The sequence below is a fragment of the Pogoniulus pusillus genome, chromosome 12, assembly GCF_015220805.1.
Source record: "Pogoniulus pusillus isolate bPogPus1 chromosome 12, bPogPus1.pri, whole genome shotgun sequence".
Lineage (NCBI taxonomy): Eukaryota > Metazoa > Chordata > Aves > Piciformes > Lybiidae > Pogoniulus > Pogoniulus pusillus.
This window is the reverse complement of record NC_087275.1, coordinates 18,019,764-18,041,801: the sequence shown is the minus strand read 5'-3', so window position 1 is coordinate 18,041,801 and position 22,038 is coordinate 18,019,764. Positions and strand designations below refer to the sequence as shown.

At 48.5% G+C, this 22,038-nt stretch overlaps 1 protein-coding gene and 1 long non-coding RNA gene across 2 annotated transcripts in view; one reads left to right on the top strand and one right to left on the bottom strand.

Moving 5' to 3' along the window:
• The window catches only part of SIM2 (SIM bHLH transcription factor 2), a 57,049-nt gene extending 44,545 nt beyond the window's left edge, over positions 1 to 12,504 (bottom strand). The window contains exons 1-2 of the mRNA XM_064152503.1: positions 11,737 to 12,504; positions 2,913 to 2,995 (exon numbers count right to left, since the gene is read on the bottom strand). Of these exons, the coding sequence (XP_064008573.1) occupies positions 2,913 to 2,995; positions 11,737 to 11,911 (258 nt within the window). The 5' untranslated portion in view covers positions 11,912 to 12,504. The remainder of the gene's footprint in view (positions 1 to 2,912; positions 2,996 to 11,736) is intronic.
• Positions 1,699 to 2,418, top strand: LOC135180182 (uncharacterized). Its single transcript, XR_010304307.1, has 2 exons — positions 1,699 to 2,018; positions 2,168 to 2,418. It is a non-coding gene; the product is annotated as an uncharacterized LOC135180182 (long non-coding RNA).
• Positions 12,505 to 22,038: the final 9,534 nt, after the last annotated feature.

The following is a 22,038-nucleotide window of genomic DNA, read 5'->3' as shown; positions in this document are numbered from 1 at the left end:
AGTCATTTACAGTAAAGAACATTTTGGAGTCTTTTGGAGGAAGATTGCTATGCAACTTCAAGAGCAGGAAAAATAACAGCAAAATTTAGGGAACAGAAAGATTTATCCAATGCTGTTGCTACAAACTGTAGGACATATGCACACTTTGTGAAGTCCAGTTCATTCCCCCTACAGATGCTAGCTTTACTGCTTCACTTCAACATTCTCCTGTTGTTTCTGGTTATTTTAGTACTTAATACAAATCCTGAGCTATGTGGTACTTAGGGGTAAATCTAGTACTACGCAGGCCATTTTTTATGATATAATTGGCAGACACAGCTTACCACTATTTGCAATATATTTAATGATACCATAAGCAATGCTTTAAATTTCTTTGACTATATTTTTAATAATGCCTTTCTGAACAGAGGGCTGTCTGCTCTGTAATTATGTGAACTTAGGAAAAGAAAGTAAAATAAATGACCATTCAAAACTTTATCACACTTGGAGAGAGATCTTTTTGGTCATTAAACTATATTCTGTGAATCTTGATTTATGGTAATACACAATGCAAACCTAAGATCCAGTGCTACAAATGCATATCAATGGGGTGTTGACTAGAAGGTAAATATTGCTTGCATGAATAGAAACAGAAGTTCAATTTAGTTATACACCATTCATACATGGAAAAAAAAAAGCAATTGGGACAAGTTAGACAAAATTCACCATGATTTGGACATACAAACTATCATTTTTGTGGGTATCTTGATTCTTCAATGCCAGTTTGATATGCTGCTTCTCTAACCAGTTTAGGAAGCTTTGTTCAACAAATACGTATGAACACGATTGGAAAATATGTTTATATGAGAAAAATAAGGGTTTTTTTCAGTACACAGATAAAGCAGAGACCTATTTTAATTCATCTCTTAAGTTAATGAACAAGGAGAGAAGCAATAAAATCCTGTATGCTTCATGCTCTTACAGTGCTGCTCCAAATTATTCTCTGGCCTACTAACAATTCTACAGCATGTAATTGAAAACAGATTACTCTTTGCCTTTACTTTTCCTCTTTTCTGGGTTGTTGGTTTTTTGAGGTTTGGGGGTTGTTTGGGGGTTTGGTGTTTTTTTGGGTGTTTTGTTGGTTTTGTTTTTTTTTTCCCAGGAACATAAATTAAATTTTGTAGAAGTATTATAATGGGAAATAAATTATTGCATACTTAGCCATAATTTTGCTTTTAAACACTATCATTTTGCAATAGCTCTGCCTAATATCATAACTAAAACCGTGTCAATGCTTCCATTACTGCATTATATGATACAGTAGGTCTCTGACTTTCCTATACAGAAAACCATACTGAAGCTGAAACTTCACATGTAAGGTTTCAGCCTAAGAACCTTTTCAAAAAGCTTACAGTGAATGTGGATTTATTAACATGTTAAGCATTCATAATTCAGAAATAACTGGACTGCAAAATGAGTGTTACAGGTGATTAGCATATTATGTTATTTTAAGCTTATTTAATGCCAGACTAAATGTGAAATAGCAGGTAGGGAAGTAGAGCAAGTGGAACAACAGTTATTTTTATTATATAATTAGATACACGTTTGCTACTTAGACTAGTGATTCTGAAACAGCTGATAGGAAGTAAAATTCTCAAGGATAAAAATACCTCCACATGAGATAATGTTGAACTTTATCATTTCCATTTACTGTGTGTGCTTCAAATCACTCTACGGAAAGCGTGCTGTCTTTTTGACTCAGGAGAACGGATGACACCTTTGTAAGGCTGCATTAACTGACTGACCAGGGCCTTGCCATTACCGAATGACTTCACACAGTTTTCCCATTTAGCCCACTCTGCCACCTCTTTTCCTCCTCCGGCGCAGGCGGTTTACAAGAGCCTGGGGAGAAGGGCAATTACCTGAGGGGCTACAGACAGGGCGCTCTGGCCTCAGGGGCCAACGGCTAGGGTGAGAATTGGACACGGAGGATAACGGCCAAGTCTTGCCCCGAACGCCAGCGGCTGCTGGGGTCGAAGGTGGGCGGGAGGAGGCGGTCACAGAGTCCAGAATTTCTGTTTTGTTTGGGGTTTTTTGGTTGGTTTTGGTGTTTTGGGGTTTTGTTTGTTTGTTTGTTTGGGGTTTTTTTTGTTTGTTTGTTTGCTTGTTTGTTTGTTTTTATCCCCAGACGAGCGAACAGTTAAGCCAGCTCCATCCAGCTCTGTGACCAGGAATTAACCTCCCGCAATAAAACCGCCCGTTAAATGATTACGGTTTACTAGGTCTTTAAAATCGGGGGAAGAAAAACTCGTGCTGTATGAAGGTTACATATATATCTTATTTTTTTAAATTATCGTTAAAAAGGAACTAAACGTAATTATTTTTCTTTCCCCTCTGGTTGGCACACACTCCCCAGCTACGATTTCCTGAAGTCTCCAATGCGGGGAGAATTCAGAGGGAATTCCAGAGTAGATCCACGGGATCGTGGACAACGGCATTCTCAGGTGCTAGCGTTCACGAGAGACCTAATCCAGATGGTCACCCCCCATCTCAGTAGCTCTACTCTCCCTCGCAGGCTCCCCCTCTCGAGTGCCCGGCGGAGAACGACCATACCCGATATCCGGCACCCCTTCAGCATTAAACGTGCTCCCGCTGCCGCTCGCCAGGGGCTGCCTGCTGAACATACCCAGCAGCTCCGGGGAGTCCAGTTACAGCTTTAAGCCTCTGAAACGCTTTGCGTGCACACAGAGATGTTAGTGCCACGGCAAACTGTTAGTTCTAATAATTTCAAAGGCGAACAAATAAGTGATAAATTAAGTGATTGATGTCTCAGTTTTGCTCCTCTCATGGGGAGTGTAAGGTTCAGGAGCAAAAAGGAGATTTCACTCAGGCTCCTTTGGCAGGCCAGGGGAGAGGAGGAAAGCGTCCACTACCTGAAGTAAATGGGATCCGAGCTCTTTGGCCACGTTATCCAAGGGCCCTATCCTGCTCGGCTGTCCCCAGGCGTCACCCAGACCTGCAAGGGAACCAAAGAATTGGTTAGAGTGGGGAGCAGAGCTGGGCCTGCCCTGCTCCTCTGGTGGGATAGGTGCCCCCTCTCCCCACTCCCCGCGGGGAGCAGGCCAGACCGAGACGTGGCGGGTAGGGAGGTGGCAAAGGATGAGTCCCTTCTACACACACTCGTAGAAAGGGAATTGTTTTTTTTCTAGACGTCTTGGCGAGGACACCTCCACGGACACACTTTCTCCCTCCCCAGAGATTCGCCCGCTTTCTAGCGTGCTCACAGAGAGGCGGCTGCCTCGGACTCTTCCCCTCGCCTACCATTCCGGTACAGTCTTGTCCGCAGCACCATGCCCGTCCTCCCATCCCCTTTAGCCAGGATGAGGGAAGACTGGTCACACTGAGGACCCGAGGGACGAGCCGCCGTGGAGGTAGGAGCAGAGCACCCAGCCTGCCTACAGTCTTGCCAGGCGCAACTAAAGCCCACTCTGTGGATTCAGACACAGAAGGCACCAGAAGCTACGAAACATTCGCCTGTCTTTAATTACTGCTCGGGCCACACATGTTTCTCACGGGAGGTGCGGCAGGACGGCCGCTGACACCTTTCTGCAGACTTGCCCACCACAGCTACCACCTCTCCTCACCCAGGCCTGTGACCAGTCTGGCCCCGGTCTCGTTAGCCAGGCAGGTCCGATCCGGCCCCGCCACTCCACCACAGTGCTGCTCGGTGGACTTGGGGGGGCACTCCGTGCGCCCCACACTGCCGTGAAAGGTTATGTTAGAGCTGTCTTGAGGGAGGCTTGGAGCCGGGGGGCGGGCGAGGAAGGGAGAGGACGGGATACTGGTTAAGGTTTTGTTTGCTTCTTTTGCATTTCCTCCATGCAAAGAAGGAGTGCACCAGCTCCCCGATACAGCTACCACCGCTGCCCTTGCCAGCCGAGGAGCTAGAGGCTCACGTAGGCATCAGATAGGCTCTGCAGCGAGCTATTGCCATTAGAGCGCACAGACACGAGGGTGGGAAGGAACGGACGCGATCGTACCCGTTTAATGCTTCGGAAAGAAAGGACAGCCCTTAGGGACACAGCAGCGCTTCTGAGAGGCCACGAAGCCCTAAGGGCTTTCCTGCCTGTGCTTCCCTGCATCCGAGCGGCGCTGCCGGTGGCGGGTGCTGCCGGCTCGGTAGTGCTGGCTGCCGGGACGCGCCGGCGTGGACTTCACAAGAGCCGAGGCCCCAGGAGTCACGCCTGTGCTGTTTCGCGTGGGCGCAAATGCGTGCAGTTGATGCACAGCCCTATGCTCCTCATCCCGGGCAGCCCTCGGTGTCCCTACAAGTGGATGTGCTGCCATGAAACCTCACCGACCAGGTGCTTTCAGTGAAACCTCCCGCCGCAACCTTGCAGGGGTAAAAGCCGCTTCAACTGGAGCCGTTGCGGGAGGAAGAAGCTGACAATCTGAAAGAAACACCTGCCCTAAGCTTCCACTCTGGAGCCTGTTTCTAAACTCTCCGCCCGGCTGGCTCCGTCTGAGCCCCGGCTCTGCTAACCCGGGAGACTGCCTGATCCAGCTATTCTTTGGCCATGTGTTCGCAGGCAGCCCTGGTCTAGAAATGATGGGAGACTTTCTCCCCATTCTTGAGGCATTCCTTTAAGGTGGACATGGTTTCCCACTGGAGGAATGGGAGACGGTGGAGAGGACACGTAGCAAATCGTGGCTGCCTACAGTACCTTCCCTCGAGTTCCATCTCGTCCCAGTGCCTGATGTTAGGCAACAGTGGCTCCATTCTCGTCCCCCGCCTGGCAAGCACAAAGGAGACTCCGGCTCCCAGTACCAAGTAACCCGGGAACCTTGGCCAGCCCTGATGATTCTTTTATTGTCGCAAGGCAGTAGCAGCACGCCGGGTCAGACCCAAGTGGGTCTGTCTCCTCACTCCATGTCATTTAGTGCGGCTGGCTCAGTGGATTTTCCTAACCCGCGCCACAGAAGCGCACTATGTGAGGCTGCGTTTCTTGTAGACAGGGGAATGACACCTGTCCTTCACTGAGAGAAGTGTTTGACCACGCGTTGGGAAATTCGCTTTGAAAAAACAAAGGAAATGTCGCATTTTTGTATTTCTATTTCTCTATTTCTGTATATTGGAGAAGGCTTCTAAACTTCCTAAGAACTGTCAAAATATTCTTTATGCTGAATCCCCTGGAGTGGAAGATTTGAGAATCACAGAGATATCCCGCAACCTCTTTTCGAGACGGTGACAATTGCAAATGACACAGTCAGCCTTGGTTCTGCACGGCTCGCCCTTATTTCGATTTACTAATTGCAAATGTCGAAAGACGAGACAGTAATCCTACAAATGCCGTTACGAATAGCCGCGTAAAAACTGTCCTGGAACGAACCCTAACTTTCCGAAGGAGAAAGCAGGTTTACTCTTCCTGCAACTCGCGAAACTCTTTAAGAACGCACAGCGTCTCTGCCGCACCCGTGCATGACAATCCACTCTTTCCTGCCCATCGTGGCTGGCCGAGTACTCTTTCACAGCATCCCCCAAATCTCTGCTATTTTTGAGGTTCTTTCTTAACGCAGACTGAAAAGTAATCACTCCCGCAGATTGGTTCCCTTTGAAATTATAATTTGGAGTTGCAATTGGGAACTAGCGCGTTCGGCGGATCAGCCTGGCATTCGTCTAAGCTTATTTTAAAGCCGACGATTTTATCATTTAATCCACCAGCAGATCTCTTTAAAGGTGGAAACGAAACGAATAAAACCTTACGTTCGGATAAAGGTCTAAAACCCATTAACTTGCCTTCCTAGAGATTTGCAAACGCGAGATGTATGTCCTGTAAACATATGGATGCAATAGACTCCTCCGAGCTGCTCCTGCCCTGCCAGTAAATAGCGCACATTCTCACTCACTGGGCTGGAGCTAGGCCAAAAGAGCTGCCGGTACACAGCGAACGTTTCCTACGCTGTCCGAATGCGGTGGGAATTTGCCGGGCGGGCCCGGGCAGGGAAGAAGCCTCGAGAGGGAAAGTCTGACGGATCTCCAAAGAGACTGCAGCGGGTGCGGTGTCGGACGGGTCATTTCGAAAGGAAAAGCTTTATAATTAGTGTTGTAATGGGTTACAACACTAATTATCTGTTACATTGATTCAGAGAGCGAATGAGAAGCTGGCGCATCCTTCCTGCAAATGCTGGAAACAGCCCGTGCGGGTAGCTTGCTCACCGAGATCAGCTCTATTGCCCTGTACTAGAGAGCAGGGGACCATCTACAACCAGTGGCTTGAGGCGACTCCAGGCGCTACCGGCAACGTGAAGCCCTCAGAGCAGGACTCAGCGGCAAAGCCTACTTCAGAGGGCAGGAGCCGGGCACGGCGAAGCACTGATTGCGAGGAGAGTGGCTTGCCAGTCCCAAGTGCAACCTGCTCTTTCCTCTCATCCCTCTATTGGCAAACATAAATAATAAGGCTCTCTCTTTGTTTGCCCTTTATTTACTGATGTCTATAACGACCACCGGGCCTGTCCTCACCGGAACTGTGCTGGGAAGGCAGGACGGGCACAGCGAGATACCTGGCAGGCAACGCGAAGGAGGAAATAACGCAGTTGTGCCCTCCAGTCCCTCGTCAAGTACGGGGCAATAGGTTCCACTGCGACAGCACCCCACAGTAGGTGCTACTTTTGTCCCTGAGAGACGGGCGGGGGGGGGGGTGGGGGGTGGGGGGGGGTGTGTGTTTCTCACGCGAAAACGTTTCCCTCTCTTTGGCAAGCCCGGACACGATTTCCCTCCGACGCTGTCTTGCAATATTTCTGTCTGTTTTCAAAAGTGCCTCAGCATTCACTTTGTCCGATCCCTCAGTTTCCAGGTAGAACAGGGTGAATTAAACCGTAATACAATCTAGAAATATTTGCTGACAGTTCCCACCTTCGCTCTCCAAATAGATAAATTAATGTAGACACACATTTGAAATCCCGATAACTTTTCTGCTTGGGATTCTGCTAAAAGAATGATTTAGCGATGCATTAAGTATCGGATTGCCCTGCACCTTGAAGTATTGTCTTTGTGTCTACTGCATTGTTCCCGGGCTCCTCGGGAGCGCCTGGTCCCACCGAGTTACTCAAGTGACCATCTCTCACAAGGAGCCCGGGTCAACTCTAAGCGGCAGGATTCTCAGGATTCTCAGCCCCGCCTCTCTGGCCGCTTTTTTTTTTTTTTTTTTTTTTTTTTTTTTTTGGCTGGGACGGGGACAATCTCCTCCGGTCAGGCGAGGTCCAGTGTTGGATGGGAAGTGTCCTGCCAGCCCGTGAGGCGGAAGGGACAGCGGAGCTCTGGCCAAGACGCAGAGCTGACACTTTGCCCCAAAATCCGTCTGCAGAGGGGAGCAACGTATCTCAGCCCAGACGGCACAGGCTAGACAGGCAGCTCTGTAGCCAACGTGAAGCCTCCGGCCTCGGCAGAGATAACATCTGGTCGGCACAGAAGGCTGCCACACAGGAGTCACCTTGGTAAGGAGCAGAGGTGCTTCGGATTAGCTTCGGCACCGGTGTGCCGGGCCACTACACCCCCTCTTTGGTGGCTTCACCGCCTGAAAATCTAGGTGAAAGTTGGGCTATGGGAAATAAACAACAAGAATTTAGTTTAAAGCAAAACAAACAAACGGGGAAAAAAAAAAAAAAGAACCAAACCCAGCAAATCAACTTCAAACAGAATAACCCGAACAGAGGAAAAAAAAGGGTGGGGGAATAGAAGAAAACGGGGGAAAAGTAAAAGGCCAAGTCCCAGAGAAAAACAAACAAACGAAAAGCCCCAAACAGAGCGAAAGAACAAAGACACCCGGCTGGACACCCAGACAAACCTAAACGCGGCTAATCATTGCAACAGGCCCAAAAGCGAGCACACTACGAACAGCAAGGTCCCCGGCAGAGCCACAGCTACGAAGACTGTGACCCTCTCTTCTTCCATTCCTCTTTCCCTGCCGGAGTGTTGTTCCCTCCGCCATCGTCCCTGCCCGCCATCGTCCCTGCCCGCACCTCACGGCTGCCGATTCCTGCCTGGCCGCCTGGGAACGGCCGCGCAGCATCGGGGAAGCCCTGACGGCACTTGTTTTAGTAAGACGTTTAGTGCCACTATTAACGGTTAGTACAATAGAGGCGCAGTTGCGAAGAAAGATTTGCTCCAGCTTTATTTATATAATTAATTATCTCTTCCGAGTGCGTAGGAAAATTACATTAAATAACTGCAATTCGCCTTAATTTTCTTAAAATATACATTTACAATCAGATTTAAATATGGACAGAAAACTCTATGCTCCCAGTAATTTCTGTTGTCTGCATTTCTGAATAAGGAAGATGTATAAGACCTACCATTCTGTCAGTTATCCAGATTATTTTCTGTGGAGCATATTGTCTCTTAGGTCACTTATTAGTTAGCTTGTATCCATCTAGTTTAAACATCCACAAATGTGTGTTTTTATAGTCATGGAGAAGAGAAATAGGACCACAGTGTGACCAGACTGACGTACAAATTATTCTCATGTTGTTGTTTTTCCATTTTCTCATATTTAGGGGAAAAAAAATACTGACAGTCAAGACAGAAGAAGTCCAACGGTATATTTTTGTTCTTCAGTAATACACGCTTTGGCAAGAAATCAAAACACAAGAGAATATGGTCTTACAGAAGGGGAGCGTGGGGGAAGCTGTAGGTGGCTGTCTCTCGGACTTTAGTTCATGAATCTGAAGGTCAGACAAGAAACCTCATGGCAAAATCTCTTATACCAGAGCACAGAATTGTGCCTTCCAGGGCTCATACTTTGAGGGCAGAAAGTACCTAGAATCTAAATCTTTCACTTCTTGGAGATTAATTGAGTGCCTCCATGGTGGGATCTGTGAATTCAGTCCAAAATGCGTATCTTTTGGAAAGCCCTGGACAGGGTGAGCAGGGGGAGGCCTTTCTGAACCCTCTCGCAAGCTTTGTCGAAGTGATGTGAGTAGGTATCTTGGAGAGGGTCTCAAACTTATCCTCAGCTATATGCCAGCTCTTTCTTAAAAGTGTGGAGGGACAAACCATTCAGCAAAGTTTTTAAAAACACAACCCTCTCGCTCTTCCCCTCCTGCCTAGACAGAGCTGGAAGACTGTTTTATAGCTGAACAACGTTCTCCACCACACATGGTAGAGAAGTCTCAGGCTTGTCCCTCTCTTCCACTGAGGGTTGGAAGAAGTTAGCTCCTTTGAACCATACAGAGGAGTGGTGCCACAGTGCCAGGCATGGCGGCCGAGGAGGCATGGGGTGCTAACTTCATGGTGGCTGCCTTTTCAGGGGGACAACCGCTGAGAGAGTGCGAGTGGCACGGGTTCCACTGTCCCGAGAGCAGAGGCTGACAGGTGTTACGGCTCCCACCTTCATTTCAAGCCCAGAACCTCAGACACGGGGCTTGAAATGTCGTGTCACATGCTGTGTGTCTTCCATCCGTCCTCTCCTAACAGGTCCAGCACGGTCAAAGGTGCGCTTTCCCCAGGTCTTACTGCCCCAGAATTTGCGATGCCATGTCGGGCAGCTCTGTCTGGCTGTTGTGCTTCACCCTCTTCCCCTCCCAGTAAAGCCAACTGGAAACCACCATCTGGATATAGGGCGGGAGGGGAGGAGGACCTCCCCTTCTGTCTTTCCACAGATAAATCCCGAAGGAAAGGGAAGTTAGATTAATATGGGAGTGCGTGTCGTCATGCAGCATCCTCTCGACGCCAAACATCCTACTGTAGCCAGCGGGAGAGAGAGCACTGCCTGCCCTCTTCGGCTTCCCCTTCTACCCTCCACCCTTCCAGGCACTAAATGCACGGCTCAGGGCCGGAGGAGGTTATTCTCTGGGCCTGTCGTCCCTGAGAGCAAAGCTTTGGTTTGAAATGTATTTCCATCCGTACTTAAGACGATGAAAGATCAGGAATTCACTGTATGCATTTAAAACGTTGCCCTTAATAAGCAGAGTGTGCGGAAACGCACGCCCGGCCTCTTTAAGGAAGACAGACACATAAAACACACCCGAGCTATGGGTATAAACCTGCTATCGAGGTCGTCCTGTTGCTCTTGAGGACCAGTAGGGCTGGAAAAACAAGGACACTTCCAGCAGCATCTAGAGACCCGCCACTTTTTTTCCCTCCTAAATCAAAGCAATTCTGGGCCATGCTCCCTAATCAGGGCCGGCGAGTGGTCCCCCGAAGTTACGACGAGCCATTTCCCATTGGGAAATTTCCCTTTGGGGGTAACGGCTGGAAACTGCAGCGGAGCAGCACCTCTCTTCCCTTTGCTGCGTTAACTCGGTACGCTTCGAGAATGCACGCTGAAGGGGCCCTGGCTTTCTGTAGCCTGGCTTCTACTTGCTTTCGAAATTTTTGAATTAGATGGCCATAACGGTAAGCTTTCCTCAGTCTGGGTGTCTGTGTATGTGTGGATTTCGTGCCCCTCCCTCTATTTACGTTTAATTTTATCTTTTTTTTATTACTTCAGTCTTTTAATAAATCTCCTTAGAAACTGCGACGGAGAATAAACCTTACATTCTGGAATTTGCTAATTCCTTCATCTACCCACTCCTGTCCGACGAGGCACAAACAAATGACAAAGGGAGAGCAGGGCTTTATTTAGTCACCCGCAGACACTAACCAGCGTTTCATTTCACGACTCCCATCAGATCAACGACTACGTGGAAAGAATGAGTGGACGATGGTCCCCCCACGGGCGTCGGCCGGCTGCCTGCCCTTGCCCAAAGCGGCCCCAACCCTGTGCCCTTTCGGCACTCGGGGTGTCGGGAGGACTGCTTTTTACCAAACCTCGGAGGACAGCTAAAGTGTAACTCGTTGCTAAGTGTCTCTGAGAAGAGCTGCAGGAGCTACTGGCGCTCGCCGCCCCGCACGGTCCCGGCCCCACAAGGCCCCGGCCGGGGACAGCGGGTCCCAGCCCCACTCGGGGGCAGGCTGCGCTCGGACCGTCTCTCCCCGCTCTCCCTGGCCCTGGGAGAAGTCGGAGGGCTTCTCTGCGAAGGCGTCTCCCCTTGTTTTCCCGGCTTGCCTCTACCTACGGAAAACTCTAACCACAACAAAATAGTAACACTCACACTATTTATTTCCTCCGAGGCCGCGCCTGGCACCGGCAGGAGCGCCATGCCGAGGGGCCTCCCCCCCGGGGCTACGAGCACTGCAGAGTCGAGCAGAGCCCGTTCTCTTCCATGCTGTTCCCCCAAGTACAGATAGAGCTGAACCGACAGCAAAAAAGGAGAGGGAGAAGGAACCAAACGGCTCTGCTCCCCTCCGCCGCTAAACGAGTGCTCCGACCCCGCACCGCCGCCAGCTCGGCGCAGCCCCCGACCGAGAACCCCGCGTAGCCAGTATTCCCCGGTGCGGCTCCCGAGGGACTCATCTTCCTACGAACGGCCGCGGCGAGCTGTTTTCGGGTTTAGGCCTCACAGGAACACAGCTGTTACTCGCATCCCGCCCTCTGCACGCCACTCCCGTGATAAGCATTGGTTTTCGGGCAACGCAGCGCTGCCTCTTCCCAGACAAGCGGACTTCCTTCCATCCCCGGCAGTTTTTCCTTCGTCTGCCACCAGGTACTGGGACCTCTGCAAACATCTCCCCTCCCTTCCTCCCAGGACGCAGAGGCGATGCAGGGTGTGTGCCCCCCTCCCTTCCCATTTGTTTTGGACCACGGTGCTGCCCCGTCCCTCCTGTGCCGGCCGGGCGGCAGCCGGACAGCCCCTCACGGGAAGCCCCAGAGTGGTTACCTTCGGGAAAGACTGCTCTCATTTTCAGGTAGCTGGTGGTGAGGCGGATGATGGACGCCTTGTCCAGCTGGGAGGTGATGGCCGAGGGCAAGGGCAGGAGTTTGGCCAGTTCGTAGAATTCTCCATTTTCTTTTTCCCGTCTAGTCTTTGCCGCATTCTTGGACTTTTCCTTCATCGCGACTACTGCAAGGCGAAGATGACACTGGCATATTAGACCCGATTCTTCCGAATTGCAGGAGGCATGGATTTCGGCTTCACAGTTAGTATTTTCGTTTGAGGAAAGGAGGGAGGGTATTCACCCAAATCAAATAATTAAAAAGTTAAAAAAAAAAATTAAGGAGAAAAAAGGAGAAAGGAGAAGGAAGAAAAGCTAAATCAACGAAACAAAACCGACACCAACAGAAATGGTGAGAGAACGGGGGGAGAGAGGGGGGCGATCTCTGAGCCACAACCACGGCAGGCAAGCCGCTCGGGAGAAGGCAGTTCTGCTCTGACCCTACAATATCTAGCGCTTCGAAAGCGAGACTGAAAAACCTACACGAACCACAGTTCTCTGCTCGCAGCTGGAATTGTATCTTCTCCTCAACGGGAAGCAAATCTCAGGGATCCTTTTACTGAAGGACTTGTTTTGCTCAATCCTTCCCCGTCCAAAATTACTAATAAAAAAAAAATTTAAAATAGAGTGCCCACGCTAGAAATCATTTGTCTAAGCAGGCTGAAACATTTTTGGACACTTTGACACTTAAAATAAAATAAGGAGGGGGGGGGGAGGGGGAAGGGGGAAAAAAAAAACAAAGAAAGAAAACGAAAGACGAAGCGCAAAACGATCTGGTCCCGGGGCCCGAGGTGCCGAGAAGACGACGAGCCGGCGAGGCTGCCCCTCGTTGAACAAAATTCAAAGCCCGTGTGGGGTGAGCTGATGGCTGGAGTTCTCCGAAATCAGAAGTTTGCGTTTCCTTCAGACGCTTTCCTCTCGGTCAGCTCTCGACTGGCAGCGGCTGATCCTGCGGCAGAAAGAGGCTTTCCCCTGTCCCCGAAGGGCTACTTCAGAGCCAGGGCACGGGGAGCTCCGAGCTCTGTGGGGTGGCTGCGATGATGGCGGCGGGGCTGGGCTGGCGGCGGGGGTCCGGGCGCGGGGGGCTATTGGCCTCAAGGCTGCTCCCACCGCTCCGGCCGTTGCGCCCAGCGCCGAATGTAGTTCTCATGCGGAGTCAAATTAAAGGATCCGTTTTCCTCGGGACCAGTGCCATTCAGCGTTGTCTCTTTCCAAACAAGTCCGAGCGCTGGCAAAGGAGCGGGATTGATTTTGTTGAATTTATTTATTAGATTTTTCTCCCTCCTTTTAAAGAAAAATAATTTTCAAGATCAGAAATTGTTTCTCTTTCCCATCCCCCTTTCTTTTTTTATTTGTCACTTTTTTAAGGAGCAAAGTTGTACTTCTTTCTCATAGACATGCCTTTCAAAGGCAAAAGCGGGGGTTGCTACATTCACCTTCCGCAAGGAGCAGCGATCTTCACCATAAGGCAAGGATCTAAGGTAAAATTCTCCTCTTGGAAATCCTAGCCTCCAAGCTCCAAATCTGAAAGCACAGATATCCTTGGTTTTTTTTCCCTCTTTTTTTTTTTTTTTTTCCCCCTTCCCAGGGGCAGAAGGAGCTCTGAAGTGTACCCCTCCGTTAACTCTTTAGCAAAGCCTGCAGAAAGCCAGGAGAGCCTCAAAAGGGGAGGGGATAATGTATCCATGACGTGTCCTACTGCGCAGCGCCCTCCGAGGGACCCAAATACAGAGAAGTCGGAAAAGAGCCTCAGTTAACACTTGCCATGGTACAGGAGGCCGGGACGGGGGGAGCAAAAGGCTGGGGCTGTTTACTGTTACAGCCTGAGCCCACTACCCGCGACCGTGTAACGCCGGCGGAGATCCACGGTCCCATCAGCCCGTAACCTGCCCTCGCTCACGTACGAATTGGTGCACCGGCCGTGATACCTCAGCGCCGGGGTGGGCCTCGTACCCCAGCCCGCAGGGGCCGGGACACGGGCGTGCCCACATGTGTCGCGACCCCTGCTCCATCAAACTCATTGCATCGCCATTAAGTCACTCGAGCGCTTTCTCCTGTTGTTTCGGCGCTGGGTTAAAGGGGCAAAACGTACCTGCATCCACGGCCGTACCTCTGTGTGTATCATATAAATACATGCACATGTATATATAGCACGCATTTATACTGTTTATGCACATTATATGTACTTTGCTTGTACACTCTTCGTGTGAGTGGATATGTATACATATACATGTAAGCACAAGAATACATTGACAAACACACACATACCTGTTTACACACTCGCACTGCTGCGTGTGGGGAGAGGAACAGCACAGGGCCGTGCTCTCGGAGCAGCTGCTGGTGCTGCCAAGGGGCCCCGCTGCCCACCCCACTGATGCCTCGCTGACAGCCGCTGTTCACCAGCTCTCGACGTGACTCTTTGCTGCCCGGTGAGCCGTCGGTGACCAAGGGCTTAACCTGAAGATGAAGAAAAAACTCCAGCGGCTGGGCTTTACAGGCACCTCCTAGGCCCCCTCCAGGTAGAGGAGACCTGGCGGCGACCCCACGCATCTCGGCGTAGCCAAAGCCCGGCGACGCTGTTCTCACGGGGCTCGGAGCAAACTGCATGGCTTGGAGACACCTTTTCAGAGATTCTCTTGTCACAGAGGCTGCTAAAACTAGAGCTATGCCCTTGTCCCCTTTGCCGCAAGCGCCATGTCCAGAGCGACAGGATTAACCCTGGCCTGGTTTTGACGTGGTCTCAAACCAGTGGGAGTCCTTCGAGCTCCGACGGTTCTGCCGCACTGCTATCAGGGGCGCAGGAGTAAAGACGCTCATTATCACGGGGAACTGGCCTTGTCTATTGGCCCCTTGTAAAAGGAGGTTCCGCGGGCCGGCTAAGCACGGACACGCGTGGGTCCAGCACTCTCCCAGCTGTGGCGGGGAAGCTGAGTTGCAGCAGGCGATTAAAGAGTAGCAGAAAACCCTTTGTGCGAAAAGGAGAGACCAGCCATAGCGGCGGTCAGAGCCCGATGAAACGCGGCTCCGCAGCCGCGGACACAGAGAAGGCGCTTGGGGGGTGGGATCACCCGTTTGCAAAACACAATGCACCGGTCCTTAATATTAATCCCCGGGAGAGGCCTGGCCGGCGGGCGAGTGTGTTTGCTTAAGCTCGCCCGCCCCTCTGTAATTATCCTATTACACCAGAAAGGGCCCGGCCCGGCGTAGTCGAGGGAAAGGCCGTGCTCTTTAACCTCCCTGCCGCTGGTGGAGGCCCCATTTCGGCGGGCGGGACTTGCGTGGCCCCCCGCACCGGCACTGCTGTCCCGGCTCTCCTCTCCCGGGCCGCCCTAACTTGAACTCGCTGCCCGGAGAAGCCGGTTTCTTCTTCACGATCAGAGGACGAAGAGTAGGGAGGCAGGAGCACCTTCGGCATCTGTCGCTAGAAACACGGGGCAGGGAGGTGGGGAGCAGCGCCCGAAGGTCTCTTGGTCCTGCATGCACGGCCTCTTGACTCGTCCCTTCCCGTCCGTTCCCAAATCTACCTCCCTTCCATCTCAGGTACCCGGTCTTGCGCCCGTCCCTTGTCTGCAGCCGCTGGGGAAAAGCGGCTTTTGCAGGTATTACAGCGGGGATCGGGACGAAGTCTTTGCCCTGTTGTCCGGGCTGGTATTTCGGCTAAAGCTGGCTCATAGGTCAAGCAAACCTGGGTGAAACGACTGCACAGAGGACCCCGGGCGCTATGATCCGAAACCGTCCCCCATACTGCTCTTTTTACCCCCCAAATAGGAGCTGTCCCCTACTCCTCTCGCAGGGGCAGCCTTCTCACAGGGACACTTCACTCACGCCTGGGGATGTGGTCGCAGATTAGACTCGTCGCTTTATTTTCATATTTTTAGGCAGACTCCTCCTGGGACTTTTTACGGAGCAAAACAACCCACAATTGACCTAGGGAAAACAAACAAACAAACAAACAAACACCCAACCAAAAAACATTCGAAAGGAAACTTCATCCTTTCGAGGAAACTTGCAAAATACAGCGCAATGTCTGTCTGCCGCAAGAAACGGACTCATCAGCGGAGTAAAAAAAAAAAAAAAAAAAAAAAAAAAAAAAAAAAAAAAAAAAGAAATCGTGCTGGGATTTTATATATATATATATATGTATATATATACATGTGCGTGCAGAAAACTAGCTGTATTTCAAGACAGGTCCCTGTGGGTCTGATAGAACAAGCTCCGCCATCACTAACCCCGAGAAGGAAAAGGTATGGGACATTTCTGGGTGCTGTAAAAATATATATAGGAGTGAGCGATTGTATCTCAAAGAAAAACCAGAGGGGAGCGCGTTAAGTCTCTTACAAATGACGGTGATTTGGAGAAAGGGCAGGTTTGCGAATGTTTGCAACAGAAAAAGCAACAGTCTCGTTGCTACAACGGTGGCCCAAACCTATCGAGGTAAATTCATAATATTTAATTCGGTGAGTCCGATGTGGCTGCAGGGACCTTCGGGCAACATTTTCGTTCTCTCCATTTTCATAAGAAACTCCACGCCATAGAATAAAATAAACAAGGAGAACAAAGAAAAAAAAAACCCAAGCAACTTTAAATATTCAGAACATATATTTACCGATACGCTATTGCTGAATCATAAATTTGGCGCACACAAAGCCCACTGTTATTTAACGTTTCTCTTTGGTTTGAGGGGGACTCTTCACTGAGTGGGACATGGAGAGCTGCTGTTTCTCAGGTGAGCTTTATTGAAGAAGAATACTTCGCTATCCCCTCTTTGTAAACTAAAAACGAAGAGAAAGAAGAAAATGTGCGGTGCAACCCCCCAAAAAAACAGCCAACCAGATCCAAACCTGCATAACACCATAAGCAAACTATCAACAGCTCCTTGGCCGCCGCTGCAGCATCGCTCGACTGCAGCGAGTCGGGAACTACCCGGACTTGCGGACCCCACGGACGGTATGTGTGTGTGTAGGGTTACACGGGTGGGCGGCCGCGGGGCATTTCCCCGTGGCCCGCTGCGAAGGGAGACGTGTGGCCGGGGCTGTGAAGCACTTAGCCTACGCGTGTCCGCTTGGCGCTGGGGACAAACCCGAGGAGTTTATTTTACTCCGGGGAACGGAGGCGAGATCCCTCAAGAGAAGCTCAAAATGAGGGTGCTTAACGTCTTTTCCAAAAGTTAATCCTTAAGGATACTCAAATAGCGTCTGGCAGGCGGAACGCCGCTTTGGTGCGCGGCGGGGTGGGCAGCCTCACCACCACTCCCTTCACGTCCCCTTCCATCTCCTCTCTCCCGCCTCCCACACTGTCCGGACGCTGGCGACCCCGGTTGGGAACCGAGGGAGGTTTCAGGGGCGCTTCGGCCGCAGTTTGCGGGCGTTGTCGTGTTTTGGTGTGGACAGCGTCAGAAGGGGCTCAGGCAGGGGCAGGCAGCAGGCAAGGGCTTGCCGTCGACCTGAATGCAAGCGGTCCCGGTGCCGCCCGGTGGACTCTTGCGACAGATACCTTTTCAGGGCTGTGGCTTTGGTCTGTCACATTCGTACAACGTACAACGCACTTCTCCTGTTTTTCTCGGTCTCTTGTGCCCATATAACACACGCAATGGCAGACGGGTCCAGGCAGAGGAAAAAAAGCCGCAGAGCCAAGCAAAGCACAGGCCTTAACTTTTGTCTGATGTGCTTAGCTAACGTATTAACTGTGAGAAATACCACCAAGTTCCTCAGGAAAGAAAATATCATCAGATACTTTAACATTTACAGCCTGCAACATCAGCACTGGTGTGAGCTCAAGAACTAGCAGTGCTTATTGTCCCTGGAGGAATCCCTTATATTTTTTTTTCCTGTAACTACTGTTCCCAAGTGTGGATGTATACACATACACGCTCGCACACACAAATCCTATAAATGCTAATAAAACAGATTCCTCAGGATTTGTTTAACTTTCCCTGGCACCACAATCTTATATTGATATTCAATGGGGTTACCAGTGTGCATGAGGATTCCTAGTTAAGTATAAACCACAGGATCAACCTTCTAGTATGCCACTTGAACATGTCCTCACAAATAAGTAAGGTAGGAAATGTAAGAATTGACAATGCCGTTAATTTACACTGAACACTTGAAAGGAAAAAAGGAAGTTATATCATGGTGCTAGAATTATTAAACTATGCAGAATTGAGGCCTCCAGTTGCAGGGGATCGTTTTCAGCTCTTTGCTTGAAGCTGTATTATACTATTGTCCAACCTTTGCTGGCCACATGGGACAACATTTGGCAATCGGACAGAAAATTATTTCTACTGGGCATGAACTGGAAATATCCAGCTGGGGCGTGGATCCCATTTCTAATCAGAGCAGAGAGAAGGAAAACTTAACACTCCTTCTTGTTATTCAGATAACATTTTCTGAGTTTCTCAAAAGGGACTTAAGACAGCTATGCAGAAAAATAGCTGCTGTTTAAAAGTTAAATAAAGGTGCTTTTATTTCCTTAGATGGAGGAAATGTCACTTATTTATTTATTTATTCCTGTTAATGATGTAAGGTAGGGTACATAGTGTACATAATGTACAGTGGTGTGATAATAAAGGCATGTAACACTGCAGGAGCTGTCAGAGTTGATGGACTGATCCAAATGGATGACATTTGAAAAAAATATGTCTAAGTTAAAAACACTGAAAGCTCATGTATGGGTCAGATCTTCAGTTTCAGTTTTCTAAGGAGAATAATGTTATTTTGTTAAGGCCAACTAACTTTTTTTTTTTTTTTTTTTCCCAACTGGACCTGGATGTTGATGAATTTTCTAAAAGTATGTTCTTAAAACTCAGACAATTAATATTAATTATGATAACTTTCATGACCAAACATTTGCTTCTGTTTATATAAGCTGCAAATCACTTTTCTTTTAACTACAGTAGATAGTTTGAAAGGTGAAGCTGTCCTTGAGAACAGGAGAGGGAATGTATCAATCATAGAGAGGAAGCTTCTAGGCTGAAGAAGTAAGAAAAACCTATTAGGAAAAGCACACAATGGAGTATTTTTGCTCCATCTGTCTCAAATACTTTGAATATTATGAAAAGTAAATGTAAGTATTTTTATTTACTTTTAAAAAGGCTATATTCAGTGACTTGAACTTGTTTTCTCAATGGCCCTCATCTTACATGAATAGTGTGACTAATCTAGTGGAGAAGAGTAATGGATCTGTGAGGAATAGAGGAATTCTGGTTCAAAAACATCTCTCTGTTTTTTGGTGGTATTTTATGCTACTTGGCATTCAATATATTATGTAACGACTGTCAGAAGAACTTCAGTAATACTTTACAGTAAAGTTGATAAATACTTTAGTCATGATTTAGAAATGATGAATGAAAAATGCTGTTTGATGTTTTACCATGTTCTAAGCACATTCATAAACAAATGTATGTGCTCTCATTAACTGCTGTACCTTTGACTTGTTGTAACATCTTGGTTCAGTATTTTTGCATCTGTCTATTGAACGCTTTGTAACACATGTAACAGCTTACTTCTAAATAGGTATTTTACCATATATGGCCAGAGAAATTTAAGCCAAGAATAATCTGTTCACATGGGACTGGGACATTACTGTAAGAGATATGAGGTGGAGAGGGGAAGCCAAGGTTCTAATAAAGGTCATTTTAGTGAACTTAAGACCTCAGCCCTCCAAATGTGTGTGCATCAGTCAACCCTCCAAGCCATTAGCTTAAAATCATGTGAAATAGTTGCAGCAGTTCAGCCTCATCAGGGCATGGCAAGATACCGAGAAGAATGGGAAGAGAGGGTCTGTCTCCTTTACTAGTGTGGTCGAGCTGACAGGAATGGGAAAAGTGAGGATTCGCGAGCTCAGCAGACATTATCCCTTTCGATTCAAAAGGCAGAGAAGAGAACGGCCTCATACCATGGTGTCTTGTTTGAAATGGGCTGCAAGCTTCCCAGCCTTTATCCTTGCAGAGTCAAGACTTTGCAAGTGCTGAGAGCCCACATGAGCTGACCTCATTAAAGGCAGAACACAATTGGTGTTCCTTTCCTCTGATTGAGTTTTTCCAATATAGACAATTGTTGTCTTCTGCTCACCAGAAGTGATGAGATTGAAAAGTTATGCCATTTGGTAAGTCATTGCCACAATGCCACTTGCCATTTGCTACTGAAACTGCATGGGCATGCAAGCATTTGCTTGTATTGACAACTCATGCCTCAACAAATTCACACCAGCAGATTTTGTAGCTGAAATTCTAGCCAGTCAGGAAATGTATCTGAAAGTGGAGCTAATCAGTACAGCAACTAGCTGCTATTTCTCATTATTGTTTCCAGCTTTGGCTCTAACTTGCATGCCTTCTTCCTTTTGTCAAGGTGCATATTATCAAGGTTTCCATTCTTTTATTATGACAACTTCAGATATGTTTGATCTTAACTGATCAAACTGATGACCTAAGTTCAGCCTCAACATCAGGAAGATATTCATAAGATACTGCCCTCTAAAATGACCTGCTTGAGGTCTAAACACCGAACCTGAAATTTGATCCCCAAGACTCACCAATACCAAAGAATTAGACACTTCAGTCACTGGATGCCATTTGAATGCACTCTCAGCTTCAGAACTCAAGGCTGGATACAGAAAGGGACTGGTGAAGAATGTGAATGCTGAATACTTCCACACAGTTGCTTGCCAATTATGGGTAGATTTAAAGCCCAATTTTCATGATTTCAGCTCCTCAAACATTCCCTCATTTGCATCTCAGACATAGTAGGCAGAGCTATCATGATACTTAATGCAGACCTGGGAAGCAAGTGTTTCTACACTTCTCTCCTTTCATCTGTGTCCAATGAACACACTGTGAAAATGCACTGAAAACATTCTCCTCTTCGTGACCAGCTGAAGATGTCCTCATTCTATATACAAGACAGATCAGTCAATTATGATGGTGAATATAGAGACTCAGTTCCTTCCTTTGACCAAAGGGATTCAATCACAGGCCTCTTACTGTGGTGGAATAACCCTGGATGGACACCAGATACCCACCAAAGCTGCTCTCCCTTCCAACTGGATACAGGAGAGAAAATATAAAAGCTCATGGGTTGAGCTAAGGGGCAGGGAGATCACTCAGCAGTTACCACCATGGGCAAATCAGACTAAATGTGGGAAGAAACAGATCTAATTTATCAGCAATCAACTCAAAGTAGCACAATGAGAAAATAAAATAGAATCTTAAAGCACCTTCACTCCATCTCTCCTTTCTTCCTCAGCTTAACTTTACTCCCAATTTCCCTACCTCTCTGTCCAAGCATAGCAGGAGAGTGGGGATTGCGGTTAGTTCATTGCATGTTGTCTCTGCTGCTCCTTCATCCTCACACTCTCCCTCTGTTGCAGCATGGGGTTCCTACTGCACCATGGGGTGATAGTCCTCCACAAACTTCTCCAATGTGAACCCTTCCCATGAGCTGCAGTCCTTGAGGAACCAACTGCTCCAGACCATGTCCCCCACAGGGTCAAAAGTCCTGCCAGAAAACATGCTCCAGCATGAGTTCCTCTCTCCACAGGGTTAAAGGTCCTGCTAGGAGACTGCTCCAGTGTGGACTTTCCATGAAGTCACAGCCTTCTTCAGGCATCCACCTGCTCCACTGTTCTAGCATGGGGTCTTCCACAGGTTGCAGATGGATGTGTGCTCCATTATTAACCTTGGTGGGCTGCAGAGAAATAGCCTATGCCATCATGGTCTTCATCAGAGGCTGCAGGGCTGCAGCCTCTGCATCTCTGCTCCAGTACTTGGAGCACCTCCTCCTCATTTTTCACTGTGTCTGTAGAGTTGTTTTTCTCACTGCTCTCTTTGATTCTGGTGTTGCATAGGTTTTTTTTCTCCTCTTCTCAAACATGTTGTCACAGAGGTGGTATCACCATGTCTCATGTGCCTGACTTTGGCCAAAACCAGGTTCATTTTGAAGCTGACTGGCACTGTCTCTATCAGACCTAGGAGAAGCTTCTAGTAGCTTTCCAGAGAAGCCATCTTTGTAGTCCCCCCTAACAAAATCTTGCTGTACAAACCCAATGCATTTGTTTATGAAGAGTGTGTTCGAGGTATCAGGCTACTGTCAACTTAAGCATGTGTGTGTGCCACTTTGCTGTCTGAACTCACTCATTAGGAATAAAAAATCGAGGTGTGCTGAGATAATGACAAATCTTTGATTTCTTTTCAAATGATTTATTTTAAATGTACACTATTTGGGAACCGACATAGCACATACATGCATTAA